The following is a 15,683-nucleotide window of genomic DNA, read 5'->3' as shown; positions in this document are numbered from 1 at the left end:
CTGTCATCAGGGTACCTGCTAACTGCACCTTCTTCAAACTTTCCTTTTTGATAAAGTTTATAATTTAGTTAGAGCTGCATCAGCTGACCCCAAGCCATCCATTACTTAAGGCTCAGGCTGCTGGAGCAACCTCCAATAAAGCCGAGTACTTTGGAAAATATGCAAGAAAACTGTTCCTGCTGAAGGTGAAAACAACAAACGTGTTTCACTGCACGAGGCAAAAATACACCGTCAAGTACAGCTGCTAAGAAGGAGATGCTAGCAGCTGGTGACGTGCGACCCAAACGTAAACAAATGAGCGAGGATCGCTGGAGCCCTCGCTAGCTGCAGACGGGAAGAACAAATGGATGGAAACTACTCCTGCACAGTGCTTTAAGCAGCTGGCCAAGATACAATAACCAGATTTATTATGTGAAAATATTGTTTAAGCTAGTTTAGTTCTTTTTTTGTCCTGTCTGCTTCCCCAACCAGCCATGACAGATGTCTGCCCCTCCCTGAGCCTGTCAGAGGTTTCTTCCTATTAAAAGGGAGTTTTTCTTTCCCACTGTCACCAAGTGACATTGTTTGTCATCTGATTGTTGTTTTTTTTCCTGTTATTGTAGAGTCTTTACCTTCAATATAAAGCGACTTAAGGTGACTGCTGTTGTCTGACGTTATAACTAAAACTGAACTGAATTTGTTATCATTAAACTAAAGTGTTAAGCAGTAACTTTATACTTTTACATTAAATTTCCAGCGAGGCTCTTCTATGACTGTCCTAATGTGTCTCCTGTGCTAACGCCCTTGTAATCATTATCCTAATGATTCCTCTGGAGCTGAAGAGTGCTTTCAAACCCAGATATCTTACCCGTCTTTGTCAAGCTGGTCTGGCAGAGACGGCCACTCTGCTCATTACTTTGCCGCTCACCCATACTGTGGACTGGATTTAACCCCCCCATCTCTTTTCTCTCAGGGTTGCTGTTCCAAGTTGCCAGAGATTCATTCCAGTGTTCATCCTGTTTTAACATTCCCTTTGAGAAACTTCCCTTTGTGGCAATAAAACCTGTGAACTTTAAGCTGTTGTCTCTCAGGTCCTGCTTAAGAGTCCGTTTCATAGTTGCACCTTTCATGGTCGTGGCACTGGGCTACTTTTGTGCATACATTTGACTTGTGCTGCGTCACTACTATTGCACCACGGTGTAATTAGTTCACACTTTGAATTAGCTAATGTTTCATCAATGACAGAAGCTGACTGGAAAAGACAGAAAATGGCCTTCATTTACTGGCTTTATTTACTTCTAAATGTTGCTGCCTGCAGAGGTCAATAAAACTCTGTTCAGTATGTTTTTTCTTTCATCGTCAGAAATACTGTTAGCACAAATTTGAATGATCATGATATAATTTGAAGCTATATCACTTTCCTCTACTTTAAATGTGTCGTCCTCTCCTCTGTCTACTCTCCTTGTTCTTTGTAGTTTCTCTCTTCTCTTTCCCCTCAACCCCAACCAGACAGCGCGAGGCTCTGCTGGATATGGTTCTTTCTTCCCTCTATCGCCAAGTGCTGCGGGGGGAACGTGTCTTCGGTGTTCTCTCTCTTATACTGTAGGGTCTTATATAAAGCACCTCGAGGCGACAGCTGTTGTGAGCTGGTGCTATGTATATTTAAATAAAGTGAACCGGCACAAAGTTTATAATTGATTGTTTCCAATGCAGAGAAACTTTGGCAATCATCTGGATTTTACTTTAACACAAACCACCCACCTAAACATTGCTGCAGACCAGGCATGACTTTCTTGGTAACTGAACTTTCTGGCAGAGGCGTCTTTCCTCAGCTCAACATGCCCCGCCCACACCACAAAAACTGCCCATGCATGGGTCAAAAAATATGGAGTAGAGTAACAAAATATTAATTTAATGTTGTTTTGCTTTGTGGGTTTTTTTAATTTTATTTTGTGACTGATCAGAGTAATCTGGAGCTACTTCGTCTCTCCACTTCCTGTTGAGTCATCACCTACCTCAGGTTTTGCAGTGCTGCCGCCACCAACATGCCACAGAGCAGAAGCAGCGTGAGGACGTAGGGGTACAGCAGCAGGGTACCGGCCAGGCGCTCGAGCGTGTCCAGGGGAAGCAGGCCAAAGGCCTCCTCACACAGATACAGACTGGCATCAAAATCCCTGCAGGGGAGGCAAGAGGCGGTCATCTGTTTGTTTTTCACTGAGAATAAATAAACACTGCAATGTCGAGTTAAATGGAACCCGGTGAGGAGGAAGCTATAAAAGTTTGGCGCAGATCCAAATTACACTCTTTAAAATTATGAAATAGGGCCATAAATTGGCCTTGACAGAGACTGCACTTTCTGAGGGCCCTTCAGTTACTGATGCAAGCAGCATTTTACTGCTGCAGCTGGTCCAAGTGGAGCCTGTCATACGATAAGTCTGAGTGACTGTGAGACGACTGGATGGAGCAGGAAGTTTCTTGGATTAAATGATTTCACTTTGAAATATTAGTGGCAGAGTGACTTAACACAAAATTGTGTATTTTAATGTAAATAAAACAACTTTAATGCATGTGAATAAACATATTTGCCTCTGAAATGCAGTAAAACAGAAGCAACAAATAATAATAATAATAAAAATATATTAAACTTATGTGTGACTACCTGATCAACACCACAAACTCGATTTTTTTTCTACACGTGTGCAAAAATGTGCATACTTCCCATTTTTATTTTATTTTATTTTTTTATTGCGTTTAACTGAAATTATTGTTACCTGGCAACTGTACGTTATTTTCACATCAATATCAATGATATCAAATGTAACACTATATATTTTTGCTGGTTTTTAAAAAGAGATCTTTTACTCATTAAAGTTGATTTCTACTATTGCGATAACCCTCTCTTCTCTATACACAGTGTATATGTCCAGGACTTTTATTGTGAAAGGAACAGGAACTTATCCTTTAAATCGAGTTTCTGGAGCTTAAAAATGAAGCCGATGTGTAATTTAGTAAAAACTGCAGTTATTGTAATTGCCACCTGTGGGTCCACCCCAACAGACTCCCATGTAAAAAGGTGCATGCATTATTTCCTTAAACTGCATGTTTACAGCGTGGCACAACAAAATGTTTTGGGCTCTATGAATACGTTTTCCTTTCATAACAACTCTGGGTGGGGGGAATTTTCTTAAGAGGGGGCGTGGCTTCTTTAGCAGGTGTCCTGATACAGGGAGCTAGGATTCTGCTAGGTCCCACTCAAGTGGACTTCCCCAGTTTTAATGCCTTTTGGGCATTTTCAGTGGGTTATCTGACTAATGTTAGACAATGAAGCTTGAAATTGCAGAGACCAAAAAATCTTTTATACTGTCTATAGCAGGGACACTAACTCCTTTAGTTCATACAATCTAGGAACAATAAGAACTCTGAAGCACTAAAAGAAATAAACCTTCAGGCTGCTAAAAACCTCCAATCAAATCAGGATAAGTTAGTAATCCACGTTAAAAGACCCAATCCACAATCTGTAAACACAACTTGTGCACTTAAAAAGGACAGTTGCAAAAATGTGCATGAATTGTATGTTTTTTACATGACTTTTAAATCACTATGGAAAAATAAATAACACGACCACTTCTTCCTGTTTTGGCTGCTCCCTTTAGGGGCCACCACAGTGGATCATCTGCCTGCATCTCACCCTGCTCCTACCACCCTCCGCTGTCACTAAAACCCTCTGTGTGTCCTCGTTCATGACATCCATGAACCTCCTCTAAGCTCCTCCTCTTTCCCTCATGTCGTTAACATCCTTTGTCTGGTATTTGCAGCATCCTTCCTCTGCGCTCGACCAAAAAGGCTCCAAAAGAAGGCCAAAGAAGAAAAAAGAAAAAAAACTATGAGACTGCATCAACCCTGACATGTCTGTACAGTACAAACTTTTTTTTTTTAGGTCAATATTTTGCACGTTGGACTTTTGATATATGAAAGATACAAACTGACAAAATAAAAAAAAGAAAGAAAAGACTCACTAAATTAAACCTATATAACATTAAGTACATTAACATTATGCAAAAACAAAAGTGGGAATTCAGAAACACAACATTAATCAAATATGACATGAACTGATATTTTGGTTTTAATTTTATTCTTGGCTGTTACAATCCTCCACATGCTGATAAACCACCACGAGGATAAATAACTAAACAGAGTTGATATAAACGCAAACGCGGTGCAAGACTCCAGGGATTAAAAAAAGAAACACTTGGAGAGACGAAATAAGTCAACGCAAGTGAGAGAAACAGGAACAGAGAGAGGCAGCGATAGAGTATGCACTGCATTTTCCACAGACTCCTGAATAATTGAAGCGCCAGTTGTGTAGCACCAAGTTGTGAGCTGTGTTATCTGCCACCCTGGAGCAGCCATCCAGTGGCTGAACTGTTACACACACACACACACACACACACACACACACACAGTATCTGATCAATGGAGGTCTGCTAGTGTTACCCGGCCATCTATTATTCACACACCATAACACTCCAGGTGCCACAATACTGGTGCTTAGTGAATAATACAGTCACTCTGGATCAAGTCAGGAGTTATGTACCAGTGCACACAACACAGACTTTGTATATGCAGTTTGCACTACTGTTTGGGAGCAAGCCCGTATTCACATGTGGTCAGGACTAGAGATGGCACGATACCACTTTTTTATGTCCGATACCGATACCGATATCATAAATTTAGATATCTGCCGATACCGATATGAATCCGATATAGTGTTTTTTTTAATCAATAAAACTGTTTTTTTTAATATCTTGCTGCTTTTTGTATAAGTTCATACTCAAGTTAAAAAAAAACAAACACTAAAGCTATTCTGTTATACCTGTATGCAAAAAATGTACTGCACCCAAAATATTTCATAGTTCAACAATACTGATCAATCTAATAAACTTAAACCTACTCCATCCTCCCTATTCTGGTATTTTAAAGAGTACTTAGCAGAAATATTAAGCAACCTAACTAATAGGGTTGCAAACTCCCAGCAAAAAAAATAAATAAATAAATAAAAAAATAAAAAAATAGGGAACAACCCCCCCACCCCCCACCTCATGATGTTTAATTGACGTAATCAACTATAATTTGATGCAGTGTGAAAAAAAAAATACACAGAAATCAGTTATTTTTCAAGAATAATTAAATAGATTCAACATCTTTCTTCAACAGAATTGCAGACTGCACAGATGGTACCTTCCCAATGGAAAAAGTACTATAGCTTACTAGGGTATATTAGACTTAATAGTTACTATATACAGTAATGGACTTCTATACATTATACATCAGATTAAAACTTTGGGTGTAAGATTCAGATAATTATTTATTAAAAGCTCGACATTTTAAATGAGAATAAGAAAGAAAAGTATGTCTTTGTGCCCCCTTCTCCCTGTTCATGCCCTATCGGCCCCCCTGGCTAAACTGTGCTAGATCCGCCCCTGCACAGTTACCAGCCGTCAGCTGCGTAGAAAAAGATCCTGGTGTAGAAAGTAATATTAAATAAATTATAACAACAACTTATCAAGCTTAAACGTGCTGCTGTTGTTCAGCCGCTGGTTTTCTCTTTCTGGCGCGAAGTGAGCAATAAACAAACAAGAGACGGACTTGCGACAGAAAAGCCGATCAGCTGATCATTGATCAGTTTCACTATTGAAGTAGCAGCAGGAGAGAGAGAGAGGGAGAGAGAAGAGGCAGCCGCTCCATATATCGGTTGTTAAGCTTAACGCGGGAATGCTTTACAAACATTCAGAGATGAACTTACACACTTGCTTTACTTCTCTCTGGGAAAACTTCCTCGGAGATGAAATGCCGGATTGCTAGCGAGGCTACAAATACGCACAGCTGCTCTATCACGTGACCCGTACTGCTGCACGTGCTACGGTTATGAGCCGAGTTACGCCATGTCGCAAGTTTTGCGAGGTGCTTTTTTGATATTTAATGGATCGGATTAAATTTTTTTATTTTTCTCCGATATCCAATCCAGTAATTTACGTCAGTATCGGACCGATACCGATACGTAATATCGGATCGGTCCATCTCTAGTCAGGACTAGAGGTGGTGTTCATACCTGGTCGAACCCAGAGCAAACTTTGACTTGATGAATTTAAAGATGTGCTCGTCTGATTGGAGCTGGAGGGCTTTCTGTAAGCACACACGCAAAGAGAAGATCATCAGGTCAGGACTAAAGATCAGCATGTTAAACCAAGATTACTGATGATGATAAGAAGGAAGGAGTGTGTTGTGAAATAAGGGACAGATCACAAGATAATGAGCATATGATGAGAGAAAAAAAAAAAGAGGAAAATGGAGAGAAAGTGCATTAAAAGATGAGCGAGGGAGGAAGAGAACGCCGCACCTTGGCCAGGTAGTTGATGGTGACGGTGAGGAGGAGAACCAGGGCACTGTGGAGAAGAACTTTGCCCAAACGAACCACCAGGCTTCCAGTCTTTGCACCAGGCTACATGCACACACACAGAATAACAAGAGGTTAGTCAGTGCATCTGTTATGGTCTCGCTGCAGTTTTTTGCAATTAAAAATGTAAGGAAAGCAGACATCTTTCCATACACACAGTATATATATGGCTACATGCATCAGACCACTAACCCCTAACAGCATGGGTCATTTCTCTGTAAATATCTAAGCACATATTAAAATCGTCAATCATGCATAAATATATTTTTATGCTTGTTATTTTTGCACATTTTGCAATCATTTATAGATGTCAGAAAAATGTCCTCGTTATTTCCCAAAATTCTTTCATACTTTGCATTGAAAACTGTTAAGATTTCATGTCTATATTGTCTCATCCTGCACACAGTCTGCTGCAACTTCTCCCAGAGTGACCCCTACCAAACTAATTAGTCAGCACAGTAATTACTGCTCGTGTTCAAATGCCCGTGGTTATTTACAACACGGATACTGCGCAGAGCACAGAGCACTCCACTGCTTCACAGATGGACATCTCAGTGTTTTTTGTGGGAGTTTTTCCATCTGAAGCCGTTCTGATGATTCTGGACACAAAATGTGAGAATCTATCAGCTTTTCCACTGAATTAGAAATAGTCTCACAGCACGCCTCTGAGATCTTCCGCCTCTGTAAACTGGAGATTTGCCCTGGAATACTATTTGTGTGTTTCCGACAGCAGGGTTAGGCAGCTGAGGTGACTGTAGGGAAACTATCAGTCCTAACTTAACAACCTCTAATTGGATGTATTTTGCCAGTTGTGCTACTGAATGCCACTATTAGCATGTCGACTCATCATCAGTATGCCAGGTGCATCTTTTTTGCAGACCTGCTGTCATCAAAACCATCCAACATCAAAGGTATGCATTTAAAGCTTAATCCAGGCATTAAATGAGAACACTGTCTGCCAAGGCTAAATCAACATTTGCAGAGGACAGAATACCTGTTTCACAAACTAATATGCCTCAAGTTTCAAGCCAGAAGTTGGATAAAATCATTATTTCATATACAGCAAATGCTGTAAAGGTTTAAGTAGTTCTTTGAGTAACACCATCATTTTATGTAAAAACTGAAAATCGGCCAAGCGCCAGAGGGTATGAAATATAGGTTAATACTGCATTTAACAAGCTGTGTTCAACTGAGAGATTCCTAAAAATGTTGGAAAGGTGCAAGTCAATGCTTAAGTCTTAAATATGATTACCCCATCTCTAATAATCAGCTATGTACCACAGGCCTTCAAGCTGGCAGTAATTAAACCGTTACTCAAAAAGCCATCTCTTGACCCAGCAGTCTTAGCTAATTATAGGCCAATCTCCAACCTTCCTTTCATATCAAAAATCCTTGAAAGAGTAGTTGTCAAACAGCTAACAGATCATCTGCAGAGGAATGGCTTATTTGAAGAGTTTCAGTCAGGTTTCAGAGCTCATCACAGCACAGAAACAGCTTTAGTGAAGGTTACAAATGATCTTCTTATGGCCTCTGACAGTGGACTCATCTCTGTGCTTGTCCTGCTAGACCTCAGTGCAGCGTTCGATACTGTCGACCATAATATCCTATTAGAGCGATTAGAGCACGCTGTAGTAGGGCTGTGCGATATGACCAAAATCTCATATCCCGATATAAGAATTCTATCGTCCGATAACGATATAAATCACAAAAATGTAACATTTTCTGTAAATTCTGTGAATCTCGGGCAGCTCGACTTGCGGGAAGTGTTTCCAGCTGCGCGTCATGTAGCTGGAGTCGAGTGTTTTAACCGATGCATGAAATGATACATTTTTAGACATAAGTTGTAACAGCCGCCGTTTTCTTTGTGAGTATTTATTACACGGCGTGCTGCGGGGAAAAGCCTGTTCTAATGTTTGAGTCTAAGGTTTATTTTTTAGCACCTGGCGGCTCTTTTTTACTTCTCATCCGTAAATAATCTGCTCTTTCACGTGATTCAGTTTATTTTGAAAAGTCTCAACAGGATCTTGAGCTTTATTGTGAAAGGTTTATGTGGAACACAAACAAGCAGACACGCGATGCTGTTACCGTCGTTGTTGCTAACCACAACGCATAAAAACAGGCGCTTGTCCGTCTGTAGTGTGGTTATATAAAATATAAGAGAAAGAGAGAAGTTTAAGAAATTAATATAGCCACTACAGTGACCATCAAAACGATGAAAAAATATTGCTGTAAACAGTTTATTTTGCGACACCGCGAAACAAACGATAGCGTAAAATGAAACGATAGATGTTTTTATATCGTCATCCGATATATATGGTTATATCGAACAGCCCTACGCTGTAGGTATTACAGGTACTGCGCTGCAGTGGTTTGTATCATATCTATCGAATAGACTCAATTTGTTCATGTAAATGGAGAGTCCTCTTCACACACTGAGGTTAATTATGGAGTTCCACAGGGTTCAGTGCTAGGACCAATTCTGTTTACATTATACATGCTTCCCTTAGGCAGCATCATTAATTCAATTCAATTCAATTTTATTTATATAGCGCCAAATCACAACAAAAGTCGCCTCAAGGCGCTTCATAGATACAGAGAAAAACCCAACAATCATATGACCCCCTATGAACAAGCACTTTGGCGACAGTGGGAAGGAAAAACTCCCTTTTAACAGGAAGAAACCTCCGGCAGAACCAGGCTCAGAGAGGGGCGGGGCCATCTGCTGCGACCGGTTGTGGGGAGAGAAGGAAGACAGGATAAAAGACATGCTGTGGAAGAGAGACAGAGGTTAATAACAGATATGATTCAATGCAGAGAGGTCTATTAATACATAGTGAGTGAGAAAGGTGACTGGAAAGGAAAAACTCAATGCATCATGGGAATCCCCCGGCAGCCTACGTCTATTGCAGCATAACTAAGGGAGGATTCAGGGTCACCTGGTCCAGCCCTAACTATATGCTTTAGCAAAAAGGAAAGTTTTAAGCCTAATCTTGAAAGTAGAGATAGTGTCTGTCTCCCGAATCCAAACTGGAAGCTGGTTCCACAGAAGAGGGGCCTGAAAACTGAAGGCTCTGCCTCCCATTCTACTTTTAAATACTCTAGGAACAACAAGTAGGCCTGCAGAGCGAGAGCGAAGTGCTCTAATAGGGTGATATGGTACATTAGGAGACATAGCATACATTTTCACTGCTATGCAGATGACACCCAACTCTATCTGTCCATGAAGCCAGATAACACACACCAAGTAGTTAAACTGCAGGAATGTCTTAAAGACATAAAGACGAAGTGCACAAAAAATGAAGTTATTGTACTCGGCCCTAAAAATCTTAGAAATATGGTATCTAAGCAGATTCTTCCTCTGGATGGCATTACCTCGGCCTCCAGTAACACTGTGAGGAACCTTGGAGTCATTTTTGACCAGGACATGTCCTTCAATGCACATATTAAACAAATATTAGGAATCCTTTCTTCCATTTGCGCAATCTCTCTAAAGTTAGAAATATCCTGTCTCAGATGTCTTGATGCACGCTCAATCATCCAGGAAAGGAAATCCCGAAAAGTTAATTCTGTTCATCTGAACGTAACGTTTTCAGTGGGAGAAACGTTTCGTGACTCATCCAGGTGACTTCTTCAGTCTCAGCTGACTGCAGGTTTACCCAACCTTATAAACAGTACCTTTGCACAATGACTGAAACCAGCACCACTGATGAACAGTGGGCTGTGAGGTCAGTTTCTTGACCATTAATATTGATCATTATTTTTGCAAATTGTCATCACCATTGATCAACAACCACTGATCAATGACCATTCAGGGCTCGCAAAATCGCTAGCCCGACGTCCCGGGGCTAGCGATTTTTCCAGTCGGGCTACCAAAATCTATCTCTGCCCTGCCCGTCGGGCTATCGTAGGAAGAAAAAATATATGTCAATGCTTTTGCATTCTTTCGGAAATGTAGCTGGGTAATTATGTCATTGGCATCGGTGAGCCACTGTCAATATGTGACATATTGAAATCGCGTTTGAATTTGCGCTTGTTTTTTGCTTTCACTTTGCGAACTGTGTATAGAGAGCGACAGTACTGATTGGTGAGTGACGATAATTTGCGCACCAATTCCTCTGACATCGTCTTATCAATCGTTAGCTTACTACGCAAACATGACAAGTGAAATCTCCCGCAGCAAACTTAAACATGTGAGAGGTTGATCACGCAGAGAATCGCTGAGCGTTATGTGAGTGCGTGTGTAAAAGCAGCAGGATATATATTTTAGTTCTGCTGAGTCAAATAAAACAGGTCAGGGTGAAGAAGTGACAGCCAAAGAAAAGCTTACCACAAAACGGAAAAGTTATGACAAATCAGACTATAAGGCAAAAAGAAAGTGCAGCTTTATGGTTTCATGGACAAAAGAATTTCTGTGGCTGCAATATGACGAGCTATATAACCAGGGCTGCACATAAGTGGTCCGCAGGTGCGCATTCGCTGTCAAAATAAAAAATGCGCACAAGATAAGAAGTTGCAACGCGTGTTTGTGTACATAAGATTTTCTGGAGGAGGACAGACATTTGTTTAGAACTCTTAAAGATGTCGAAGAAGCTCCTTTAAGCAATTACTTTGGTGTTCCTCCACCTCCAAAGAAATGTCAGAAGGAGTCCGAACCACAAAAGAAGCTCGTATTCTCGGAAAAGTGGTTGCAGGAGGTGAGCTGGCTTCAAACAAATGATGAACGCACAGAGATGTGGTGTGGAATGTGCCGTGAAAATCCCACTCTAGCGGACAAAAACAGCGCCTTTTATATGGACGCAAACGCGCGTTGCAACTTCTTATCTGGTGCACGTCTTTTATTTTGACAGCGAATGCGCACATGCGGACCACTTATGCGCACCCGTGTAAATAACATAATGTTCTGCCGGGTGTGTTGTTGCTTTTCCCTCGATTTCTGAGTCGACAAGCGCCTTTGTTACTGGGACCAGTCATTTTAAGAAAGGCCCCCATTAGAACCCATGAGAAATGCAAGAAATGCATTATTGCTCAGTCTGCAATATCTTTCCCAGAACAAACACCAATTGCAAATAACATACTAAAAATAAACCTGAAAATCAGTTTAGAATAGCGTACTATGTTGCAAAGAGTGAACTACCACTGGCAAAATTTAGCAGTCTTTGCAAACTTCAAAAAGCAAATGGCCTCGATCTTGGTTCCACTTGCCTCTTACCCGTGACTTCAGTGGAAATTTCAAATTCAGGATCTGACACAGACTGATTCATGTCCTACACAGTTCTTACAAGTTCATAGAAATTTCTGTTCAATTAGAACCAAGTATCTGAGTTGATGATTGTAATTTTTATACAATGTTGTAATTTGTTTTTTAACAATTTTTTGATTAATGTTTTGTTTCCTTTACAATATTATACTTTAATGTATAATATTGTAAAGGAAACAAAACAGGAAACAAAACATCAATCAAAAAATTGCTCTCTTTTTTATTCGGGCTACTTAAATTTATTTTGGGCTACCAAAAACTGAAGAGTCCCTGCCCGAAGGGCTACCAGGGATTTTGAAATTTTGCGAGCCCTGCCATTGATAATAGATCAGAGTACTGTTTATAAGGTTGGTGTTACGCTGCAATAGGTGTAGGCTGCTGGGGGATTCCCATGAGTCTTCAGTCACATTTTCCACTCACTATGTGTTTATACACCTCTCTGCATTTAATCATTAGTTATTATTAATCTCTGTCTTTATCCTGTCTTCCTTCTCTCACCCCAACCCGTCGCAGCAGATGGCCCCGCCCCTCCCTGAGCCTGATTCTGCCGGAAGTTTCTTCCTGTTAAAAGGGAGTTTTTCCTTCCCACTGTCCCCAAAACACCTGCTTATAGGTATGATGGTTTGGGTTTTCTCTGCTGTATTATTGTAGGGTCTACCTTACAATATAAAGCGCCTTGAGGCAACTGTTGTTGTGATTTGCTGCTGTATAAACAAAATTGAATTGAATTTAACATTTTACAGTTTTAACATTAAAAATAAACTGACTATCAGGGTGGAAAAAAGCAACAAAGAAACAGCAGGGCCTGGAGCAAGGAAAGGTCCCTGCAGCTCCTACTTTGATTCTAAAAACATGATGATGAAGGAGGAAATCACAACAGTTTCTGAAAGAAAGTCTAATTGTTTCCAAATGTGAATCACTGTGTTAAACTGGCTGGGGTGATCGTGGCTCAGAGAGTTGGCAGTTTGTCCTGTAACCGGAAGGTTGCCGGTTCGAGCCCTGGCTCGGACAGTCTCGGTCGTTGTGTCCTTGGGCAAGACACTTCACCTACCGCCTACTGGTGATGGCCAGAGGGGCCGATGGCGCGATATGGCAGCCTCGCTTCTGTCAGTCTGCCCCAGGGCAGCTGTGGCTACAACTGTAGCTGCCTCCACCAGTGTATGAATGTGCGAGTGTATGAATAGTGGAATTGTAAAGCGCTTTGAGGGCCCCTCAAAGCGCCATATAAATGCAATCCATTATTATTATTATTAAACTGAAAATTCCATTTGGCCAAAATACGCACTACCCTGCTGGCGAGTCAGGGTCGACAACAATACACTGGACATGGCAATTTCATCCAAGTACAAGCAGAACCATCAAAGCCATGAAAAGATTCAATCTACTTTCTTTTGAAACCTTTCTGCACCTCTGTTGGCCTCCCAGCAGTTTATGCATGTTATCAAATGACTGCCAGATTTGTCCAGAAGATTAGGGCAATGCTATGAAAACACAAGGAATAGCCTATGTACAGCAGTGCACAGGCACGTGATATTTAGTTCTTACTTCACTCACAGAAATAAAATCCTCCTATAGCTTTATATTCTTGATAGCTTTGCTTAACTAAGAATATTTCCCTAAAAATATGCATTTTCTGAATCTAAAACACCCCGAGCCTGAACTGCAGCACAGTGCCAGTGAGTACAGACACCTGCCTGCCAAATAACCAGACTGCAGCCAAAAATCTGGACATTATCATTCATTAGTTACAGCTGAGATTTTTCTTCAAACCACCAAAATATTACATCAATTTGCTGACCGTAAATGTGCTTGTGATGTGGAGAGGTTGGTGTTTAGTCCAAGGTAAGCTGCATGTTCAGTGTAAAGCCACCAGATTCATCATCTAAGCATGACTTAAGTCCAAGACATGCGAGCACACGTCTGTGAAAGACTGCTAAAAGCAAAGCTTTTGCAATTAGAGCATGTCATTACTAAAATAACATTTATTTTAGGAATTTAAATACTTATCTCCCTACTCCTGAATCTCAACCTTTCATCCTGTCACATTAAATGTTTGTGCAAAAGTTACTGTGATAAGACTGAACTAAATTACATTCAGACCTGACAGGAAACTGTTTCTCCAGCATACAAATTATCTTCTGCAAACACCACCTGCAGCACGCAGATTTCAACCAAACCGTAAAAGATAATCTTCTACCTGTGTGTCAACAAGTTTCCACCACCATGACTCTTTTAGTGTTAGCGCTCTGTTTTTTCCAAATCCTTACCCTCTCTAATCTCAGACTTTTCTTCTTCGTACCCATCACTCATAACGCTTACCTGGCAATGTCTGATGAAGAGCGCGGCTACTATGAAGCTCAGGACCAGTGATCCCAGTATCATGGAGTTACAGAACTGGAGGAACCACACGCTCAGCAGGCTGCTCACTTGAACGAGGTACAGCGTAGTCACCTGGAGAAACACACCAACAACGTAAAGAAGAAGCAAGTGAGTGTTGACTTGACAGCCTGGTCCAAAAGTGGACCAATGAAAGAAGACTGTAGACTGTGTGTATGGTTGAAATCATTTAAATAAAACAGCAGCATGCTATGGATTCTAACAAGTTTGCAAAAAAATCAAAGAACATGTTAATATTATAAAGACATTATAATCTCATCCTTAAAGAGCACCTCACACTCCGACTGCCAACTTATTTGTGACAGCTAGAATTTCCAAAAGAATGGGAGTTAGAGCCTTCACATATCTGAATTCTCATTTGGATTCAGGAGACAGACACCCTCTGATAAAAATGACAAAGCTTATGGTTAAGGCTGGATCAGGTGACCCTGACCCATCCCTTAGTTTTGCTGCTGGAGGCCTTCCTGTGACGCACTGAGCATTTATTTTCCACTCCTCTCATTTCCCTCCTGGTGTGTCCTTTTCACTGCTGTCACAGTTCTTTTAGCCCGTCCTTTATTTCTGAAGCAGCAGATACATCTGTGTATTTGATTTGGCAAAGGATTCACTTCCTGATGTAGCCCTCCCATTTAAACTGGCCTCCCATTAGATCCTGTGGCCCGCTGAGGTTGGGTTTGTGTTTCCTCTCAGAATTAAAACAGGAATCTGTCCTAAATCACACATTAGATGAATGTGTCAACCACTACACCTTGTTCTGCCAGTTAAAAACTAGTTATTTTTTCTCCACCAGCCACCGTACTCGACACAATCCTTTAAATAATGACGGGGCCAACATGAGGCTTGGGGAATGCTAGCAAGTAAAGGCCACACAGTATACCGAGGCTACATCAGCCCAGACGTAAAATGAATGTTAATCTACCATAAATAACTGGAAAGGTGTAACAATAGAAAAGTTGGAGGATGAAAAACTTTAAGATGCACAGCTTTGGCTCCGCTCTCCTCTCTCTGAGTTTTTTAAGCTAATTGACCTGGTGATGCAGAAACTGGCATAAACCTTGAAGCCAGCAAAACGCCATGAATCCATGGAGCTGGTCACCTCAGACATCTCCAGCCTCTAACATATCAATCAGCCAAGAATAGGACCACCATCCTGACTGAGCTAACCATGTCACAGAAGGAAATTGGAAGGAAGAGATGCACATATGGAGACCTGCATGTTACTGGAGTGTCACGAGTTAAGTTAAAGAAGGCCAGAAAGCAGCTGACAGAGAACGCAGAGGAGGAGAAACACAATGTGGAGGGAAAAAAGTATCACAGAGCCAGCTGCAGGGTGATGTCCCTGCTGCTGCCCGTCCACTTGGAGATGTTCTGGAAACAAGGCTGAAAACACCGCTTTCCTCAACTGTGCAAGACTCGCACGGCCTCTTGCAGACCAAATGTATCTGAAAATATCCCAGACACAAATGGATGTAGCCTAAATATTATTTAATAGTTATTTGCACATTTGGATGTTAAAAAGAAGAGGGTGGAGGAAACACGTGTGCAAGAGGTAACTAACACCAGAACCTCCATGCAAGCCAAAATGGTATGGTAAGT

General features: G+C 41.1%; 1 protein-coding gene across 3 annotated transcripts in view; it reads right to left on the bottom strand.

Annotated features, from left to right (window-relative positions):
- The window catches only part of dpy19l3 (dpy-19 like C-mannosyltransferase 3), an 88,312-nt gene that overhangs the window by 40,361 nt on the left and 32,268 nt on the right, over positions 1-15,683 (bottom strand). For all 3 annotated transcript variants that reach the window (XM_084927250.1, XM_084927243.1, XM_084927239.1), the window contains 4 exons: positions 14,010-14,141; positions 6,377-6,478; positions 6,089-6,162; positions 1,995-2,153 (listed from right to left, as the gene is read on the bottom strand). In XM_084927250.1, coding sequence (XP_084783376.1) covers positions 1,995-2,153; positions 6,089-6,162; positions 6,377-6,478; positions 14,010-14,141 — 467 coding nt within the window. The remainder of the gene's footprint in view (positions 1-1,994; positions 2,154-6,088; positions 6,163-6,376; positions 6,479-14,009; positions 14,142-15,683) is intronic.

Source organism: Perissodus microlepis, chromosome 1, assembly GCF_051167445.1.
Source record: "Perissodus microlepis isolate ML-2025 ecotype Zambia chromosome 1, ASM5116744v1, whole genome shotgun sequence".
Taxonomy (NCBI): Eukaryota; Metazoa; Chordata; class Actinopteri; order Cichliformes; family Cichlidae; genus Perissodus; species Perissodus microlepis.
This window is presented reverse-complemented; position numbering and strand designations above follow the sequence as displayed.